The sequence below is a fragment of the Pseudomicrostroma glucosiphilum genome (genome assembly GCF_003144135.1).
Source record: "Pseudomicrostroma glucosiphilum strain MCA 4718 unplaced genomic scaffold BCV69scaffold_5, whole genome shotgun sequence".
NCBI lineage: Eukaryota > Fungi > Basidiomycota > Exobasidiomycetes > Microstromatales > Microstromataceae > Microstroma > Microstroma glucosiphilum.
In genome coordinates, this window is record NW_020289917.1 from 892,713 (window position 1) to 912,071 (window position 19,359).

Sequence of the window (19,359 nt, forward strand, 5' to 3'; positions counted from 1 at the left end):
AGGCGCAGGCACAGGCTCGCCCGTCCGCACGCACGCACGCACGCTGCCCGAATGCCGTGGAAAGAGGCAAGAGGGCAGTGGGGGCGGAGAGGGGCGAGGGAGCGAGGGGACATTGCATTGTGTTTGTCTAGTTGGTCTCCTTTATCACGCTTCAGACTCTGGAGATCTTACTATACAGTGCTACAGCACAGCGACTAACCACCGCACGAGCTTGCGTACAGCCTCACCCCGCTTGTTCACTCCTTGAGGGCCGACGTTCGAACAGTTCGTCCCCTGGGGATCGCAACGCCCATCATGCGCTCCTCTCGCCTCTTCACTCTCCTGGCCCTCTCCTTTACTTTATACCTGCTGCTATCCACATCCACTACCCTCATAGCCGCTCAAGATGCCAGCAGCGGCTCAGCCAGTGGCAGCGGCGGTAGTAGCTCAAGCTCCACTGCCAGCAGCGGTAGCGGTAAGACGGCCTCTGAGCTCCTCAAGGAGGGTACCCTCTCCATGTCCACTGGCCGGTTCCACAACGCCATCCAGTCCTTTGACGAGGCTATTCTCCTAGATCCCACTGCCTACCTCAGCTACTACCGTCGAGCCACTGCTGCCCTCTCCCTCGGTCGTACCTCGGCAGCACTGGCCGATCTGGATCAACTCCTTGTACTAAAACCCGAGTTTGCACAGGCTCACTTTGATCGGGCGAATGTACTTATGAAGGAGGGAGAGCTAGATCGCGCCAGTGAAGCTATTCAGGCATTCCTCAAGCTCAAGGGAGCAAAAGATGAAAAGGGTCTAGCGCTGAAGCTCAAGATTGATAGTGGAATCTTTGCGCTGGGACGCTTGAAGAGTGGATGGGAGGCAGTGATTGAAAAGGGGGTCAAGATGGGAAAGGATGTGAAAGCGGACAAGGGACTCAAGACCAAGGCGGAGGAGTGTGTAGCTGCAGCTACTGCTGTGCTAGAGGGTAGTCCTAATCATTTGGAGGCGAGGAGCAGGAGAGGAGAGTGTAGACTTGCGCTGGGAGAGCTAGATGATGCGATTAGTGACTGGAGGTAAGTAGTGGTGGCGAGAGGATGAGGACGGAGCAGTCCTAGCTGCGATGGCTGACGTTCCTTGCAACCCTTTTTACAGCGGTATTGTCCACCTCTCTCCCTCCATCGACCTTCTGCTCCGCCTCTCATCTCTCAAGTACTACATTCTAGGTGACTCGCCCGCCGCAAGAGAGGCTGGGTTGTCCCACCTCAAGGCCTGTCTTACCTCGGATCCAGACAACAAGGTCTGTGCCAAAGCGCACAGGAAGATGAGGACGGTGGAAAAGGCTCTGAAGAAGGCAGAGAAGTTTGCAGAGGGGGGAACATGGAGACCGGTCTTGTCTGCTCTCAAGGGGGCCAAAGTCGGAGGTCCGACGATCATCGATGAGGTGACGGCGGCGATTAAGAGCGACATGCAGCCAGCACGGCACGATGGGCAAGAAGACGGTGCAGCGCCAAAGGAAGCGCTCATTCCTCCGAGTATCTCAGATGCCGTAGAGAGGAGTGGTCTGCTGCATTACCTTCGGAAATTGCACTGCCGTGCCCACACCGAGCTCAATGAGCACAGTAAGGCCAAGCCTTATTGCGAGGCGGTCCTCGCGCGGGAGCCGGAGGAGCCTTGGGCTTTGGTTCACAAGGGAGACGAGGCGCTCAAGGAGGAGAAGTACGAAGAGGCCGTGCGGTTCCTGCGTACTGCATCGGAGAAGGCGGGCGGGCAGGATCAGAGCATCTTGTCCAAGTTGCAAAAGGCGCAACGTCTGCTGAAACAGTCTACGACCAAGGACTACTACAAGGTTCTGGGTGTGCCGCGGGACGTGGATGGTCCCACCTTGAAGAAGGCTTATCGCAAGTTGGCCAAGGAGAACCATCCGGACAAGGGTGGGAGCGCAGAGAAGATGGCGCAGATCAATGAGGCCTTTGATGTCCTCGGAGATGCAGAGAAGCGCGCTCAATTCGACTCTGGTGTGGATCCGAATGATCCCATGGCCGGCGCTGGTGGACATCCAGGTGGACACGGCAATCCTTTTGTCTTTCAACAAGGAGGTGGGGGAGCTCATCCTTTCCAACACTTTTTCCAGCAGCAGCAGGCGGGCGGAGGAGGAGGAGGACAGCACTTCTTCAAGCAACAATTTACCCATTCTGGTGGAGGTGGTAGAGCTGGAGGAGGACATTTCCCCTTTGACTTTTAGAGTCGAGTCTTCCTTTTGTCAGATATATGTCGTCGTTGTTGTCACTCTCATTCTCTCTATGCTGTCATCAATCGATACACTCATGCTTCCATGCACCTTAGTCCGATCGGCCCTTCCACTCACAAGATCACCTCCCTTCCTTCTCTACGCACTGGGGATCACTGAGTTGCCTCAACTGCGCTTTCCCATCTGCTGTTCGTTATCTCACCGGCTGCTTTCCTCTACCCCTATCCCTTTTTTGATTTGTCCCCTCATCTCACCTGCAGGGGGGGGGGAGGCTCCGCCCAACCGGGCCTTTCGTGGGCGTGGTGCGAGGGACGGAGCGGCGAGGTGCGTCCGTGCACGCGGGTGATGGTTCAGCCGGGCTTGGCTGGATGGCCCCCGGTTGCAGCTGGAGAGCAGAGGAAGAGAGCAACACGGCCAGGCGGCACACACACGCACACGCACGCACATCCGCCGACGGGAAGGCAAAGGCAATGAATGGATGGGCTGGGCTAGACGTTACCTCCTTTCTGTCCCCCTTTAGGCGGATACTCCCCCCTCGAACTTCTTCTCATTCGTCTCCTTTTCACCCCTTTGTTTCTTCCTCATCTCTCCCTCTCCTTTGTACCATAGTGGCCAGAGGGGAGGCTCCTGATTGTTTCCCCCCCTACCACCCACGTCGTTATCTTGATGCTGGGCCAAGCGCCACCCTCCCCTCTCCACCTCCTCCTCCTCACACTTCGCCCACTCTTCTCTTAGAGTCTGCGCCACCAGTGATCACATCATGATAGACCATCTCCTCGGTCGGCCCTCGACCAGCCTCAAGAGGTTGCAGGTGCTGGCAGTCTTGGCTTTCTGGGGGGCAGTGCTGAAAAGGAGCCCAAGAGAGGGACCAGCTAGATCCAAGTGGATCAGATGGGCAAATAAGAGGATGGGTCAGTCGTCGCTTTGGCATGCTAAGGGGGACAAGGCTGTCGACCCAGTGTAGGGGCGGTGCAAAGGGACTGCTGATCCTGACTACTCCTTCTCCTCCTCCTCCTCTTCTAATCCAGGTCGCTACTCGCCATGGAAGGTGGTTCTGTCCACCCTCATGTGTCTCTATGCCTTCCGTCATGTCGACGCCGTCTTTGGCTTTGGAGCCCCCGAACCTCTAGCCGCAATGTACTCGCGCTCCTTCTACCGCGTCACCTGGATCGTCACCGCCCTCGACGCCGGCTTTGCCACGGCCATGAATGTCAGGCCAATATGGCTGAGAGACCTGCTCAGCGTCATCTTCTCTGCTTACTACATTGTCTTTGCTAACGAGGCTGATGAGAAGCTGAGGAGGTACAGGGCATTCTGTACCCTCGATATGATGCGGTATACCTGGGAGAAGACGTCTAATAACCCCTATGTACGCCTCGCGACTTGGTTCCACAGACCTTCTCTACCTATTGCAAGGCCGATTCTACTCCCTCGCCCTACTGTAGGGGCTCACTCAAAAAGACCCATCAATGCTTGGCTCTTCTATGCCAGTGGCAAGGAGGCAGAGCTTGCCAAGGAGGAAGAGCTCTACCTCGATTTCCCTGGCGGTGGATTCATCTGCATGAGTCCTCGCGACCACGAGGAGCGGCTGAGACAGCTGGCAAAGGAGATGGAAAGACCGGTATTGGCAATCGATTACTGCAAGGCGCCGGAGTATCCATACCCCTTTGCACTCGAGGAGTGTTTCGACGTCTATCGTACGCTGATAGAGACACGAGGAAAGGCCATTGGCATGTCAGGCAGCTCTCGCTTCCGCATGATCCTGTCTGGTGATTCTGCCGGCGGTAATTTGGCTACTGGGGTGATGCTCAAGATCCTCGAGTATCCTCAACCACACATCAAGTCTGCCTTTGCTGCTCTGAGCGGATCCCCTAAACCACCGCCCCTTCCCAAGCCCCTCTGTATGATCCTCGCGTACCCCAGCTTGAACTTCTCGTTCACGGCGTGGATGCAGCCAGATCATTTGCGTGTGCTCAAGGCACAGAGCGAAGTCAATCTACAGAATTTGCAGATGCAAGCAGCCCAGGCTGAAGAGGATAGCAAAGCTGGGAGGAAGGGCAGCCCTCTGCGGCCACGATCACGTAGTCGCTCTCGTCAGAGCAGCTCGGCAAGTCTTTCTGGTATTCGAGCCGAGCAGACACAGAAGGCTCTGCAAGAGCAGCGGCAACAGCAACAGCAAGACAAGTCGCGAGCCCGCACCTCTCAGCCACCAAAAGGCCGACCTCCTACGTCTTCGGTGGACAAGAGCTATACCTCCCTCGCGAACCAAGCTCAGCTTCATCTCGCCGAGCGGGCTCGATTTGCCGATGCCGAGCCGGCTTCAGACGACAATGCATCGCCTCTTCCTACGCCTCAGTATACGACGGCAGCCGATACCCAGGATCGCGAGAATCTCGCGTGGCAGTCGGATTTGTGGTATGCAGCTAGCGAAGATGAGGAGCGACAGCGGCAGCTTGCTGCCAGTCAGCAGAAAGCAGACGCAGAGCGCAGTGAGAGGCGCAAGAAGACTTCTACTGGCGGTACAAGGTTGACGATGACTTCCATGGCTGGGTACTTCCAAGATCGGATCCTGACACAATCCATGATGCGATCGATGGCCTTGCTTTATGTTGGTCCACGTCGGCAGCCGGACTTTGACAAGGACTACTTACTCTCCCCCATTGTAGCTCCCGCCAAGCTTCTGGCCGAATTCCCTCCGGTTCTGTTCATCTGCGGTGAAAAGGATCCGATCTGTGACGACACAGTCGTATTCGCTGGGCGGATCAGGGAGGCGAAGCTCGCCAAACAGGCCGAGATCAAGTCTCGTCGAGCAGGTGCATCGGCTAGATTTGGAGAAGGGCTGAGGATGAGCGTGGGCGGTCCATCGAGGCAGGGTGGTGCAGCAGAAGCCGAAGCCGCGGCGGTGGATCCGATTGAGGAAGAGGATGTCGAGGACTGGGTACAGATGAGGATCATTGCCTCTGTCAGTCATGGCTTGCTGCAAATGGTGGCGCTGTGGCCCGAAGCCAAGCACATCATCAGCTTCATCTCTGCCTGGTCCGTGGAGACTTTCGAGGAGGAGGAAGATCGCCTCTTTGAGCTGAGGCAGCAACAAGAGGCGAGTCGACCAACAAAGGCTCAAACGCTGCCTGTGCCTAGTGGACGAGGACACGATGGCTCGGCGAGGCAAGGTCGTCAGGGTGCTGCTGCAGGTGCACAAAGGACGTCGAAGCTAGACGCCAATGGACAAGCATTGGACGGCGGCGTCATTGCAGACGAGGAAGACGACGACGAGCCGCTCTCCTTTACACCAAAGAGGATGCGTTCCCCTTCTGTACAGTCTCCTCGATCCCCTGCTGGCGATCATCCAGCGACATTCGGAGGTGCTGCCGCGGCAGCTGGGTCCAGCTCCTCTGCACGCTCTCCACAGTGGACCGGTCACGGCAATGGCAGTGCGGGACCACCAAAGGGTCCTCTACAGCTGCCGGCCATTGCAGCTCTCAAGGGTGAACCGCCTGGTGTAGGAGCGAGCGGTGGGCAGGGCACAGCACCTAGTATCGACAAACAGCAAGGTGGCGGTAGCGGCAGCGGCACCAGCGGCAGTCCCAGCAGTAATGGCAATGAGGGTAGGACGCCCTCTGCCAGGTCAACAACTGCTCCTCCCGGTGCCGCCACGACGTCCAGTCGCAATCGCCCAAGTTCCTTTAGCGATGTACGTGCCACGAGAGCGCATCTCGCCTCAGCTGCCGGGCTACGACCTCCACCTGCCGAGCTGGAAGCAAGTGCGGGCACTAGCGCTGCGGACGGAGGGGTTCGTCGCTCCTCCTTTGGCGGGATCAGTCGATCTCGCTCCCCCATCGGAGGTGGTGGCGGGGTCAATGGCTCTTCCCACGGAGGAGGAGGTGGTGCAGCAGGTGCAGCAGGCAGTGGCAGTACTACAGCTCGCGGCACGGGTGTAGGCCTAGGAGCAGAAAAGGGTACAATGGACTCAAGGACGCGTGCTTTGCTCATTAATGAGGAGTCGCTCCTCCAGAGGAGGAGGGACGAGGCGATTCTGGGCTTGCAACAGGGTGGCGGCGGTGGTGGTGGGGGGCCCAATGGCAACGGGAATGGCAGTAGTGCTACTGGTGGTAGTGCAAGTGGACAGAATACAGAGCGAGGCAGAGGGCAAAGTGGCAGTCGCAATCGCACTCGCACCCAGAGTCAAGCTCATGCTCAAAGTCGAGGTCGCGGTCGAGGTAGACGTGGGCAGACAGGGGGTGCTGCTGCAGGCGTCGATGCTGCAGCAGGAGGAGGGGGAGGGAGCGCGATTGGCTCTAGTAGTGAGGAAGAGGAGGAGGGATCGGAAGAGGACGACCAGGAAGAGGAAGGAGAGGGGGAGGAGGAGCGATCCTATGAATCTACCCTTGATGGAGATCGAGATGGTGAGGAAGGGGAGGGAGATTCGCTTGATGGAGCAGGAGCGGTTGCAGGTGCAGGTGCAGGGGTGGGCTCAGCAGCGAGTAGAGGTAGGAAGAGGGGGTGAGGGCTTTCATGCACACACGCATTCAACCTAGGCCAAGTCCAAGTCACGATCCGAGCAAGTCCAATTCGGCCCTTTACCTCTTCCCCTGTATACTTGGAGCGGAAGACTTATGTCCTTGAGATTGCATATTCGATACCATTTTTTCAAGAAAACTCAAGCCCGAAACAACGTGGTGCATGATCGCCCCCCCCCCCCCCCCTCTCCCTGGCTACGACCTCGTCCTCATCCCCAGCCCCGACCCTCGTCTTTCGCTTCATCCCTCGTCTCTCACCATCTTTCCATCTTCCTCAGTGGACCTGCCTGTCTAATCTCCTCTCCTACCAAAGAGTTTCCCCAAGCGCGATGGAGACTTGCCCGCCCGACCAGTAGCGGTACCAGGCGACTCTTCGCCCGCCGCGGCTGTAGTGGGTGTCCCTTGTCTCTCACCTGCGCCGACGCCAGTACCAGTACCAGTACCAGTACCAGTACCAGTACCAGTACCAGCGCTAAATCCGCCCTTTAGATCGTCGTCCGAGTCGTACCCTCCTTCGTCCGAAGAGGTCTGCAGTGTCTTTGCATCTGCATCATCATAGTGCCCTGCTCCTCCTCCTCCTCCTTCCCACCCTTGTGCCGCTTCCCCATTACCATTGAGGGGAAGACTGGAAGGATGCGCATCCCTCCCATTTCCCGGGAGTGCACCTCCCTTCTCCTTGCCCTTTCCGCTCTGCGCTTTCCCCAAGATCCTCGAATCCCACTTGGAAGGCTGGGCGGTTGCGCTCCATTCGCTTAGCTTCTTGTCGGAAGTAAAGGTCTTGCGGGTGTATTTCCAGTAGAGTTGGAGAAAGGGGTAGAGGGTGGAGAGGATTAGAGGGAGAGAGGGGAAGGGTGGGTTCGACGAGGAGGAGGAGGAAGAGGAGGTGGAGGGAGGGGAGAGGGGGTAGAGGCGAAGAGTGTGCTCTCCATTTGGCTCTGGAGAGGAAGAGAGAGCAAGGAGGACAGAGTCAGAATTCCGACTCCCATGGCAGGATCTGACGTGGTCATACACTCACTTCGAATGTAAAGAGCAATCGGCGTCCGCTGTCCCGAAGTATCTTTGGCGTACAACTCCACACTCTGGAAGATGGACCCCTTCCAGACGCATCTAGTCCCTTCAAGGTAAGGGTTAGGGAAGGCAGCCTTGTAGATGAATCCGCCTGCCCGACTGATCTTTTCTGGTTTCACACTCGTCGTCGCTGGAGAAGAGTCGGCAGAATCGGTGAGACGAGTGGCTGTGAATACTTTCGAGCCTGCTTCTGCTTGAATAGTGTAGATTGTCTGGTGGGGTGGAGATGTCCGAGAGGCGGTACCAAGAGATAGGTGAGAAAGCCGAAGGAAAAGCGCGAGGTACTCCTATCGCTGCCTGCTGCCAAGAATCACCTGCCGCTACTCACTTCTGCTCTAGCTACATCTACCAGATCCACCCCTCCACTCTCATTGCGCGCAAGCCGGTGGGAAGTCGTGCGACCTCCGGGCAGATCGACAAAGGCGATTGTGCCAGGCTCGTCGGCGCCTCGCACCAGAAGCTCCTGGTGAGCATTGCCGTTTGGACCTGAGGAGGAGGGCTCCTGGTAGCTGGGTGGGAGGGAGACGGTATCGCTCATGATCCACGTGTGGGTATCGTTGAGTTGGTGAGGATGAAGGAAGAGAGAGAGGGAGAGGACCCAAGGAGGGGAAACGGGGCCCCTTTGGTGCCCTTTGAGGCTGAGCGCTGTACCACGAGTCATCCTTCTTACCCGCCCTCTGATCCGCCCCGCCGGCTCAGGCACTGGGTCTGTGCAGCAATCGATCGGACTCAGCCGGCAATCAAATCCGATGAGAAGCGAAAGCACCACGCGACAGACAGCTGCACCATCAGTCCGCTCCGCTTGGCGTGGAGCCACTTCCGTGAGCACGCGTCTTGGGCCGACAGCCTCTCTGGCTACTTGTATCCTCTGAGCATTCCCCTCTATTGCTGCCATGGCGTCCCCAGTAGCTTCCACTTCGGCATTGAGCTCAGCATCAGGCAGCAACAGCAGCAGCAGCACTCCCAAGTATGCCATCGTCAGGCACTACCTAGGTACGTCAGGCTGCAGCAGCCCATCCATTGCCACGGCAGAGCTGACATGGATCTGTGCCGCCGCCTTGCTGTGCCTCTTAGTGCTCTTCTCTGGCGACAAGGACAAGAAGGAGACCAATCGAGTCTGGCACGATGGAAGGCTTGCACATCACACTTATAATGGAAAGGTCAGCTGAGCCGTGGCCAGACATACAGCATATATGCTCCTCAGCAGGCTCACGTACTTGCACCACGCACAGGTCTTCCTCTACGATGAAGCAGATATAGAGCTAGCAGATCAATTCTTCACCAATGGATCGCCGATCAGACCTGGTGGTCCCCCGACCCCTCCTGTCTTTGCTGACGACAGCGAGGTGACGGTGAGAGATTTCGTAGTCCAGATCCAGCGTTTTCAAAAGGTCACTAGGACGGTGAGTACGGCGTCAGGTCGTGAGCCGCTTCCCTACAGCCGGAGCTGACGATCCTTTGCCGCATGCGACGTCTGTCCAGGACATCACGCCCCTACTGCAAGCCAAAGAGCTAGCGAGGGCTCGCAAGTCGATGCAAACACCTCAATCGCTAATGGGCTCACCCGCTCGTGGAGCTACCTCGACCGCACCTCGTACTCCTGGTGGGTCCAGCAGCTCTTCTGCTTCCACTTCTTCCGTAGGCCGCTTTCAGCCTGCTTCGGCAGCTACGAGCACCTCGACGCCCACACGCGGGCCTGTCTCCAATGTCGCTTCACCTGCATCAGCGGCGCGGAAGGGTCCTCTTTCCCCTCATCCTTTCAAGACGCCTTTCAAGAGTCCGCTGAAAAGAAAGGAGATGGCAGACAGGAGCATCAATAGCGAAGCATCGCCTTTGGGTCCCGGTCAGAACAACGGCAGCCAAGAATCGAGAGGCGATGCAGATGCAGCCAAGAAGAAGAGGCTTGGAAGCAATGGTGCAATCGGAGGCGGGGTAGCTCGTCGTACATGAGTAGGTCAGTGGCTGGCTGGCTGGCTGGCTGTTAGAGCAATTAACGGCGACAAATAGCCCACATGGCGTGTTTCCCTCATTGGTCCATTGCGTTGTGAAGCAAGCACTGCAGACTCGCTTGGACACGTTGTTGCTCCAAAGCGGTGCACAGATTGGTACCAGGGCTATGTCGATTATCGAGGGAAAGACGGTCGGAGTCACAAAGCAGCACCAGCGGTGGAAACGGAAGCCGCCCCACTTCTCGGCACGAGGCTGTCCGGCGGCGGCGGCGTCCATCTCACCGAAGGGCGCGTAGCACCGATTGGCAATGACGTCGGAGGCTGTGCCAGGCGAGTCATTTTGCGGGCGGGCAGGCAAGAAAGGGGAGGTGGAGCAAATCAGGAGCCAGAGCTGGAGTGCTGCTGCTGCTGCCTCAGCTGTGTCTGTCTCTCCTCTTCCTCTGCACATCTCCGTCAGTGTCAGTGTGTCAGTCCGACGGGGCCTGCCGCTTGTGGTCGGATGGACGGATGGTCGGGTTGCACCGCACCCAAGAACTGACGGTGAGGGGAGGGGGACCCTGTTGTCTCCGTGTCCGCCGCATCTTTACCCCTCTTTCCTCCTGTACCATACACACATCTCTCGATAGCACATACTCGCACTAGACTTTCTAAAAACACATACCCCACCACTACTCTACTCTACACATTTCGCAAAGATGCCTTTCACTTGCTCTGACATTATCAAGGTCAGTGTCCCTAAGACCGCTTAAGACCGAGGCGCGATAGGTTCGAGGAGTTGGGTCTGATGGCAGGACGAGAAGTCGGGAGGTGGCGTCTGGATTGCAGGTGATTTCAACACATGAGGGAACAGGGCGGGACTGACAGTCGAAATAGGGCTGGTACGGAGTCTTTAGCAACACAGAAGTGGTGGTGGTGGAGGAGGAGGGGTGGGAACAGATCAACCCCTTAAGCTGCTGAGCATCGCATTGAAGACCGTCAAGACCAGCTTCACTGACACGACGATCACCTCTTCTTCCCTCCCTCCCTCCTTTCCCGCTCATTTCTCCTGCCAACCTCTTCTCTACTGAATTTGCCCCACTCAGATCATCTGTGAGTCCTCCACCCTGTTCCCGCGCAACGTGTATTACCCCTGAGAATGCTTTTACTGATCATGACGCGTGCCTCCACTCTCTTCACCTCACCTTTGCCTACCCCGCCCACAGTGGCCATCTTCGTCCCACCTCTCGGTGTGTTCCTCGAGGTTGGATGTGGTGCCTCATTGTGAGTCTACTAGCGTGGGCGTATGAGGGGAGAGAAGGCTGGAGGACAGGGATTGCTGGTTAGAGTGTCAGGCCCCTAAAGACAGCGAGGAATTTGGATTCGCAAGATGATACGGGCACAGTCACTGATGCTGTTCACTGCTCCTGCAATCTTCCACTCACCCCTTTAGCTGGATCAACATCCTGTTGACCATTCTGGGTTACATCCGTGAGTATAATAAGGAAGAACGAGTCCACACTCAATTGGCCACGTACTGACATCTCCACACTCCCTCACTCAATCTTCCCTTTCCCAGCCGGTATCATCCACGCCATCTATGTCATCTTCAAATTCTGAGGATCTCTTCGGGAATATGAAGACGAGAGACGAGATGGAGGACAGACGGATACCATTGCAAAGCGAAGCGAAGGAAAGAGCAGGGTTCTCTGAGCATCAGTAGCAGTTGTAGCAGGAGATGTGTAGGACGTCGACGACGGTCCATGAGCCAGGAAATGGACGATGCATACCCCAGTGGGGAGGGTCTCAAAGCTTGTGTACGCCAATTCTCAAGTAGAAGGGCATTGAATTCATCCACACCCTGACCTGTTCATGACTTGCTCGATCGAAGACGGTGTGATGTCCCTGTCCATGCTACGTCGCAGTCACCTGGTCTGCATCTCCCTCTGCTCACGAGTCGATCGAGCAGAGAACGTGGTGACCCTCTCTCTGACCGCGAGGCGGGCAAAAGGGAGCTTGCGCGTGGACCCGTGTGGAGGCGAAGCCGGCCAGTCGGGCTCGGAGGATTCGGTCCGAGGCGGAATCGGATCCGTTCGATCACCCTTCAAAGCTCTATGCTAGTCTACATGACAGAGTAGAAGTCTGCAGTGGTACATGCTCTCTGTTTCGCTTAGATTGCCTCTCTTCTCTTGCGCTACCATTGCCACTGCCACTCGTCATCTCTCGTATCGTTCCTTCTGCACAGCTGCTACTCGGCAGCAGTCGCGCCCTATCCTTGCCCCTACCACATCCAAGCCAACATCACCGAAGATGTACCTCTTCCTAGACTTTGACGAGACGCTCAGCTCGCACGATACCCTCTCTCTCATTCCTTCTCCTCCTCCTTCCCCTTCCTCTTCTTCTTCCTCCTCTTCTTCCTCTACCTCGCAGCCAGACCCAAAAGACTTCTCTTCGTACACGCAAGCATACCTCTCCGATATGCGCGATCATGAAGCTTCCTATGGGGGAGAGCGAGACACGATTCGCGGTCAGCTTCGTTTCTTGGGCTCTCTGGCTGATGTAGAGCGTAAGAGTGTTGCAAGAGTGGAAAAGGGGGGACTCTTTGTAGGATGGACACAGGAGGATGCAGAGAAGAGGGGGAGGGAAGGGGTACGATTGAGGAGGGGTGTGAGGAGCTCTGAAATGGGGCAGGCTGAGCAATCAACCCTGCAAGAGTTCCTACAACGCACCACCTCAACTTCCACCTCAGGCTCGGGAGCCCCTCAACTCCAGCCCCGCGTACTAGCAGGCATCATCTCCGTCTCCTGGTCCACCGTCTTCGTACGTGCCTCTCTCCAGCCACTCCCACTACACTTCGTCTACGCAAATGATCCCGTACTAGATCCTATCACCAAGCGCGGGACAGGAGCATTGAACAAGGGCGCTGCCGAGGGGGAGCAGGAGGGAGGGATCCGAACTGGACTGGACAAGTTGCGTTTGATGCGACGGGAGATGAGTAAAGCAGAGGAGAAACGTCTTCAAAATGCAAGTGCCCAACAAGGCAAGACGCACAGCTACAGCGTCTATGCAGGCGACTCGAATACCGATCTTCCCTGCCTAATCGAAGCCTCCCTCGGACTCATCCTAGGCGAAGGCGCCTCCCTCCTCTCTACTCTTGAGCGGATAGGTCTTCGTGGACGCGTACTGGACGGATACGAGGCGCTGCAAATGTGGCTTAAGGCAGGGGAGGAAGGCAAGGGCCAAGGTGAGGGGAAGGGAGCAGGAGGAAGCTTGCGACCGGTGGATCCAAAGAGGACGGAGCCTTGGAGTGAAGAGGAGGAAGAGAGGAGAGCGGAAGAGGTCTGTCTGGTTAGGGTTAAGGACTGGGTCGAGGGGACTAAAGTCCTCGAGCTCGTGCTGGCTCTTGAGGAGGGACGGTCAATGTAGATGAGCTAAGCTGGGCGGGCTCAGCAGCTCTCTACGTCTCGCAGCTGGCGGTTGGCATTAATGCTCAACGGATTCTCAGCAACTACGGGCCGGAAATCTATACCAGCAGCTTATGTGTATCAATTGTATTAACACGACTCGACGTGAGCTAGACACGTCCAATGTACAGCAGGATGCATCTTTCATGCCTCTATTTCCTAGGGCGAACCACTCTAGGCCTCAGCAGGAGCCTTCGTGAAGCGGAGGTAAGGCTTGACAATCTCGGCATCGGGGAAGAGACGTTTGACATCATCTCCCTGCACAGAGGGGTGAATGATGACCTTGTCTCCCTTTTGCCAGTTGACAGGAGTGGTAATGCGGTGCTTGTCACCCATCTGCAGCGAGTCAATCACCCTCAGGATCTCCTGGAAGTGACGACCAGTCGAGGCGGGGTACGACAGCATCAGGCGGATGATACCCTTGGGGTCAATGACGAAGACGGTTCGCACGGTGAAGGGCATGCCCTTGGCATCGACGTTCGTTGCGTCCAGAGCGTCAAGCATGTCGTACTCGGTTGCCACCTTGCGGTCCTTGTCACCGATGATGGGGAACTGGACTTGAGAGCCAGAAAGCTCGTTGATGTCCTTGATCCAACGGTCGTGAGAGGCAATGTCGTTGGCGGAGAGACCGATGACCTTGACACCTCGCTTGTCGAACTCGGGCTTCAGCCTAGCCACCTCTCCGAGCTCAGTGGTGCAGACCTGCAGGGGATAGGCGAAGGAGTGGAGGCGATGGGAGAGTAAGTGATGTGCTCAAAGCAATTGTGAACCTGATCAGGCTACATCGAATGACCATAGCCCAGCAACGATCCCTCATGTGGCCTCAGCGCCGAACTTGGTCATCCACCCAGGCAATACCATTTGGCTCTTGCCACCACTCCTATGTCCGCCTTGCGCTCCGAGCGCCACTTCGCAGTGGCAACGTCGGCCGGGCGTCCGCATCACCCCTCTGAATGCACACATCGGCTTCTACAGCGCAACTTCAGCAGTAAATAGCAACTCACAGGAGTAAAGTCATCCGGGTGCGAGAAGAGGATAGCCCATTGACCACCCAGCCACTGGTGAAAGTCAATGGTGCCGTGGGTTGTCTCGGCCTGGAAGTTGGGTGCGACGGAGCCTAGTCGGAGAGTGGGCATGCTGGGCGAGGATGTGTGATGGGTGTAAAGGTTGAAAAAGGGAGAAGATTCAGTTGAATGGTAGGAGGGAAAGAAGGGCAAAGCTAAGGGGCAAGGTGGAAGCTGCACGAAGGATTGAAGCGGAGCACGGCGCAAAGGGACATAAGGCGTAGAATGCAGCCACCCGATGGCGTGATCGATTCTTCGCCTTCGCACGGGCCATCGACAGCGGGGGAGATCGGAACGGAATGCAACACACATGCACGTGGGGTATGATTGTACAAGAGACCTGAACGACGGGGGATACGAGACTACTGTACATGCGACATCGAAAGGCAACACATCAGAGATTAAAAATTCAGCTCTCCTTCATCTCCTTCTTCACAGAATCCCTGCAGACTGCTTCCACATGGGCAGATTCTCCTTCAAGAACTTGTCCATCTTGTCCGCGCACTTTGCATAGGGAGAGTTGCGGGGGTTGTAAGCCCGACAATTGTCAAAAACCAGCTGAGCGTCCGCGCAGAGCTCATCGACAGTCTTGTACTGGTTGTTCTCCAGCTTCGTCTCCATGGTGGAGAGGTCCATGGGGGATGTGATCACAGAGTAGTAGTCGGGCACCTCGTCTCCATTGACTGGCAGCATAAATGGCCAGGAGCTCTGGTGGTTGCTCAGCTCAACGAGAATACTACGCATCAAGCCATGGTGAGGACCTCGCTTGGGACGGCGGCTCAAGATGTCCATCTCCGGCGTCCAACCAGAGTCTTTCAGCCCAGGCACCTGCGATGGGTCCACCTTGTACTGAGCCTTGATCGACTCGAGGTAGTCTTCACTGCCCTCGTCTTGCTGTTGCTGAGAAGAAGGCATCGATGCTGTGGACTCCTCTCCTCCTTCTCGCTTGATCTGCTTCTCCTGTTCCAGTCTCTTGAAGACCTGCAGGCCCGGATGGACAATGTGGCTCTTGGAGATGGAGCGAATCTTGGCCAAGACCATTTCCTTCTGTTGGGCTAGCAGCTCGTGTACCTCCAAGTACTTCACTCGCGGGATCATGCTACACTGCATCAGCGTTCCTCCCTCGTAGTCCTTGATGTATCCCACCCAGACTGAACGAGGCAATGAGATCTCTTTTGTGAATCCTTGCTTCTTGAAATAGCCAATGGCGTAATTGTCGGCATATGTCAGGAAGTGCATCACATCCCCCGACTCCTTGACATGGTCTTTGAGATGGTTCATTAGATGCTGACCATACCCCTTTACCTGCTGACTACTATCAATGGCGCAAAAGACGATCTCAGCAAACTTTCGACGATTGAAGGGACGATAAGTGATGCCTCCCACCACTTGGAGACCTCGCTTGACGATGGCCATCGATACGTGGTTCTTGTCGAGGACTAGACGAGTAATGTACTCTCGTGGCATCTTCGGCAGTTGCCGTTGGAAAATGTTCTTGAGACCCGTAAGGATCACAAGCTCTGAAGGCGTCGTAGCGGTAAGGTGAGCGTTGGAGACGACTCTGAACTCGATCAAGCCTTTACGCTCTTCTACCACGGCTGGTCGCTCACGCTTCGGAGCCGGCGCCTGTGAGATGGAAGAGAGTCTTGTGAGACACGACAGATGACTGTGGCACCTGAGCTGTCCTCACTTACCTCCTCGACCGATGCCTGATATTCGACAGGGTCAATACTGACTCCTGCTGTCACCAAATTGATATCCGCTTCAGGCTCTGCCGCCTTCCTCTCCTGCTCAGCGATTTGCTCCTTCTCCTCAGCCTCTGCCCTCTCTTTCGCCATCTCCACTGCCTCCTCTGGTCCTATGTCCTGATTCGCCACACCTTTTGAGGACTGGACAGGATGCTTGCCATGACCCTGACCCGTAGGTTCGTCTGTTTCCCCCGGGGATGGGGCATTGCTCGAGGGTACTTCGTGCTGGGGAGTAGACACTCTGCTTTGCTGAAGGCTTCTCCGATCCTTCGCGGCAGCTTGAGAGGAGGCTCGAGAGGAGGCAACAGAGCTGACGCCCCGACCGTCTATCCGACGCTTCTTGATAGGCGAGGATGATCTCTGGTGAGTGCCATTGCCTATGCCAAGCAGTGAAAAGAGAGTAGCGGTGGGTCAGGCTGCCATACCAAGGTCGCCCAGCGTCTCTACTCACCCATCGCTAAAGGTAGATCAGGACTGCTAGATCTCGCCGATTCGCTTAGAGACTTGGAGCGCTTCCTCTTGTTGTCCTCAGCGCCCTGCTCAAGTGGTAATAGCTGCCTGAGAGGAGTAAAACGGAGCCAGGGCAATCAGCTCTGCGCAGGACATTTTGCACAATGATAGACGTATGTATGCTCACTTCTTGAGAGAAGCCTGATCTTCGTCTGTATAGGCAAAGTCCAACAGCTTCTTACCATCCTACGATCACAAGGAAGTGGGTATGAGAATCAGCCTTACAGTCCGCGCACCTCCCCTGATGCTCTGATGTGATTCCCGGTCTCTCTTGACTCACTTCTAGCAGTTCGTCGAGCCGAATGGCCACCTTGATTCGCCTTGTCCTCTCTTCGTCGTCCGCTTCGCTGTCCTCCAATCGGCCATGCATAGCGATGCCGTGACCACACACGCCGCACTTCTTCCACTGCGAAGCGCACTCCTTCTCTCTCGCCTCGTCATTCTTACCACCCTTGACGCTTCTCGCCTCTACATCAACGTCCGGGCTGGGACGAAGTCCCGTGCATACACAGTCGCCATCGAAGGCAGAGCAGCGCGAATGCCGCGCTACCTTGAGTAGAGCTTCGGAATGTGTGAGGTCCGAGGGGACAGACGCGTTCGAGGGATAGTAGAGGGTCTGCGCAGAGGAAGAGGAGGCGGGTGACGCAGACGAAGCAGCACTAGCGGCGGCGGCAGCAGCAGAGTTGGAGGCTGCTATCGCCGATGGCCGCGTTCTGCGTCCCCGGGGCGGCATGTTGGTGAAGTGTGAGAGATCTGGAGCCACCAAGGAGGAAGAGCGATGCGTAGGACAGACGGGACGGGAGCAACACATGCGCACCTCCCTTTCCGCCGCCACATGGAAGCGATGCAGGTCTCCTCTCCGCCACAATGAGCCCTTTACGAGATAAGAGGTATAAACAACCTCGAGTTCAGACGAGGAGATGAAGACGCGAGCATGTGTGTCAATGTAGTTCCATGCAAGCAAGAGCACGATGACTGCAAGGATCATACAGATAGAAGGTACAGGAGGCGAAACCGGGTCGTGTATCGATGTTGTTCATACAAGCACAAGACGCACAAGGTGCATCGATGGCAAGAGACATACATGGGAAGAAGGACTGAAAGGTGAAAGCAGAGACTGCTTTCATCTAGCAACCGGTTCAAGGCAGGTAAAGAGTTCGGAAGAGCCGAGAACAGGACTGGAAAAGGTGCGAGTTTCTAAGCGTTGCCGTGGACGGCAGTCTCGGAAGGTGAGCCGTGACCGTGGCTAGCCTCCTGGCCCTTGCTGGTGCTAGTAATACCACCACCGGTGCCGGCAGCCTCCTGGTAAGCGGAGCGCTTACCAGACTGCAGACCGAGGACATCGTAGTTGAGCGATCGCAGACCAACCAGGTGCACAATGGCAAAGACGGGCTTGGCAAGGAGATCGAGGACACCGTAGAAGACCATCTCACCAGTAGGGGAGATCTGGTTTCCACCATCTGCCAATCCCCAGGCAATGGGGTACAGGAACCAGAGGAAGGAGAGCATAGCAGTTCCAGTGATGTAAGTACGACCGAGGGAGGGGTCGAGCTTCTTGGCCGAGGACCAGCCGACGACGTAGAGATCGTAGAAGACCAGGAACATGGCGATGCAGCCAAATACGTAGAAGCCCCACTTGTACTGCGAGGTGACCAGAGATCCGATTAGACCAGTCTCGATCATCACAATGTCCCAGAAGATGGTCAAGAAGACATTCGAAAGGGGCATACCACTGATCAGCAGCAGCTCGAGGAGTAGCAGAGGCGTGGTGATAGTCCAGTCAATGTACCTGGCGTACCAGATGGAGCGCGTGGGGTATACACCGCTGGAGTTGGCGGTGTCCCAACCGTTGAGGAACTCCACTGTAACGGGGGTAGAACCCAGGTCAGAGGCCATGGAGAAGTAAGCAATCGAGGCAGTACCAGTGATGGCGGCGGAGAGGTACACAAAGGCACGCTGGTGACGGGGCACCATGAAGTTGGCGTAGAAGAGGATGGCAATTGTGGTGAAGGCCATCACGGCGAAGACTGAAGGTGAAACAAGGGGCAAGAGTGGTCAGCTATGGCTATTCGCAATCACGTCGGGACAAGCGTCCTTCCAACTCACTAGCCCACAGAAAGTCAGTGGCAGCATCAGTGATGTCAATGTCTGCGACCAAAGCGTTGGAAGCGATGGAACCTCGCGCCAGGAGCTTTGCATCCAGGGCTGAGTTGAAGTGGTCAACACCACGCTGCACGTAAGAGGCCATGTTGGTATAGGGTCAGGAGGGGTGGTGTGCAATGGAGGGTAGCAATGAAATCAGGGCGATGTTGCTGAGTCCAGGGGCTCGCCTCGAGACTATATACTTTTTTCCCTCGCTTCTAAGCTCCGGTAGAGAGACTGGACGGCTGTTGTGGGCCGCACGGGATATGATGTCAAACTGCCCTGGCCTGAAAATCACAATGGCAAACAGGGCAGGGGATACTGTTCTTGTCCCTTTGCGGAGAGCCAAGCGGGATGCGGATGGGACGTTATCGTCTACGCCGATTCAGCCGCTCTCCCATGATCGTGAGTGCACCAAAGCGGTCTCTTACGTCAATCGAGGGTCACTTCAGGGTCCTCCTTCGCCCTGCCGAACCCACGGCAAATGACCACGGCGGTCTCGAAAAATGCTCGTCTGTGTCAGTGGCGCCTCACCACGGTCTACATACGGTCGGTCAGGCTGCCGAGGAGTTGCCGTAGAGGTGACTAACTCCGTGAGTGGCTGACACGATGAGACGGGATCCCAACCCCGCCCCAGCTCCTTCCGCACGCGTTGATCGGCGAGATGCATGATGACGATCCCAGGACCCTGATCTCTCTCACCCAA

General features: G+C 56.4%; 9 protein-coding genes across 9 annotated transcripts; 5 read left to right on the forward strand and 4 right to left on the reverse strand.

Moving 5' to 3' along the window:
• The first annotated feature begins 134 nt into the window (after positions 1–134).
• BCV69DRAFT_312111 (TPR-like protein) lies at positions 135–2,303 on the forward strand. The gene is made up of 2 exons (XM_025494897.1): positions 135–1,040; positions 1,120–2,303. Exons 1-2 carry the CDS (start codon positions 295–297, stop codon positions 2,207–2,209), a joined length of 1,836 nt encoding a protein of 611 aa, XP_025348778.1. The 5' UTR covers positions 135–294; the 3' UTR covers positions 2,210–2,303.
• A 481-nt stretch (positions 2,304–2,784) lies between these two features.
• On the forward strand, positions 2,785–6,924 carry BCV69DRAFT_282338 (alpha/beta-hydrolase). The gene is made up of 2 exons (XM_025492322.1): positions 2,785–3,126; positions 3,244–6,924. Exons 1-2 carry the CDS (start codon positions 2,976–2,978, stop codon positions 6,717–6,719), a joined length of 3,627 nt encoding a protein of 1,208 aa, XP_025348779.1. The 5' UTR covers positions 2,785–2,975; the 3' UTR covers positions 6,720–6,924.
• On the reverse strand, positions 6,920–8,463 carry BCV69DRAFT_312113 (hypothetical protein; the record flags this gene model as incomplete). The annotated part of the gene is made up of 3 exons (XM_025494898.1): positions 6,920–7,667; positions 7,748–8,012; positions 8,129–8,463. Coding segments are annotated over 3 exons (1,244 nt in total), but the record flags the coding sequence as incomplete, so codon positions are not given.
• A 230-nt stretch (positions 8,464–8,693) lies between these two features.
• Positions 8,694–9,750, forward strand: BCV69DRAFT_277002 (hypothetical protein; the record flags this gene model as incomplete). The annotated part of the gene is made up of 4 exons (XM_025491131.1): positions 8,694–8,793; positions 8,875–8,960; positions 9,033–9,203; positions 9,283–9,750. 4 exons carry the CDS (start codon positions 8,694–8,696, stop codon positions 9,748–9,750), a joined length of 825 nt encoding a protein of 274 aa, XP_025348781.1.
• A 1,149-nt stretch (positions 9,751–10,899) lies between these two features.
• On the forward strand, positions 10,900–11,345 carry BCV69DRAFT_298623 (UPF0057-domain-containing protein; the record flags this gene model as incomplete). Its single annotated transcript, XM_025494235.1, has 3 exons — positions 10,900–11,009; positions 11,179–11,216; positions 11,305–11,345. 3 exons carry the CDS (start codon positions 10,900–10,902, stop codon positions 11,343–11,345), a joined length of 189 nt encoding a protein of 62 aa, XP_025348782.1.
• A 690-nt stretch (positions 11,346–12,035) lies between these two features.
• On the forward strand, positions 12,036–13,151 carry BCV69DRAFT_298624 (hypothetical protein; the record flags this gene model as incomplete). The annotated part of the gene is made up of 1 exon (XM_025494236.1): positions 12,036–13,151. The coding sequence occupies one exon, from the start codon at positions 12,036–12,038 to the stop codon at positions 13,149–13,151; it is 1,116 nt and encodes a 371-aa protein (XP_025348783.1).
• A 102-nt stretch (positions 13,152–13,253) lies between these two features.
• BCV69DRAFT_282343 (thioredoxin-like protein) lies at positions 13,254–14,348 on the reverse strand. The gene is made up of 2 exons (XM_025492323.1): positions 14,194–14,348; positions 13,254–13,891 (listed from the first exon to the last, which is right to left on the reverse strand). Exons 1-2 carry the CDS (start codon positions 14,323–14,325, stop codon positions 13,364–13,366), a joined length of 660 nt encoding a protein of 219 aa, XP_025348784.1. The 5' UTR covers positions 14,326–14,348; the 3' UTR covers positions 13,254–13,363.
• Positions 14,349–14,560: 212 nt separating this feature from the next.
• BCV69DRAFT_282344 (Bromodomain-domain-containing protein) lies at positions 14,561–17,282 on the reverse strand. Its single transcript, XM_025492324.1, has 5 exons — positions 16,792–17,282; positions 16,639–16,697; positions 16,453–16,559; positions 15,948–16,378; positions 14,561–15,879 (listed from the first exon to the last, which is right to left on the reverse strand). Exons 1-5 carry the CDS (start codon positions 17,242–17,244, stop codon positions 14,686–14,688), a joined length of 2,244 nt encoding a protein of 747 aa, XP_025348785.1. The 5' UTR covers positions 17,245–17,282; the 3' UTR covers positions 14,561–14,685.
• Positions 17,283–17,436: 154 nt separating this feature from the next.
• Positions 17,437–19,235, reverse strand: BCV69DRAFT_282345 (family A G protein-coupled receptor-like protein). The gene is made up of 2 exons (XM_025492325.1): positions 18,618–19,235; positions 17,437–18,538 (listed from the first exon to the last, which is right to left on the reverse strand). Exons 1-2 carry the CDS (start codon positions 18,757–18,759, stop codon positions 17,709–17,711), a joined length of 972 nt encoding a protein of 323 aa, XP_025348786.1. The 5' UTR covers positions 18,760–19,235; the 3' UTR covers positions 17,437–17,708.
• Between the last annotated feature and the right edge of the window lie 124 nt (positions 19,236–19,359).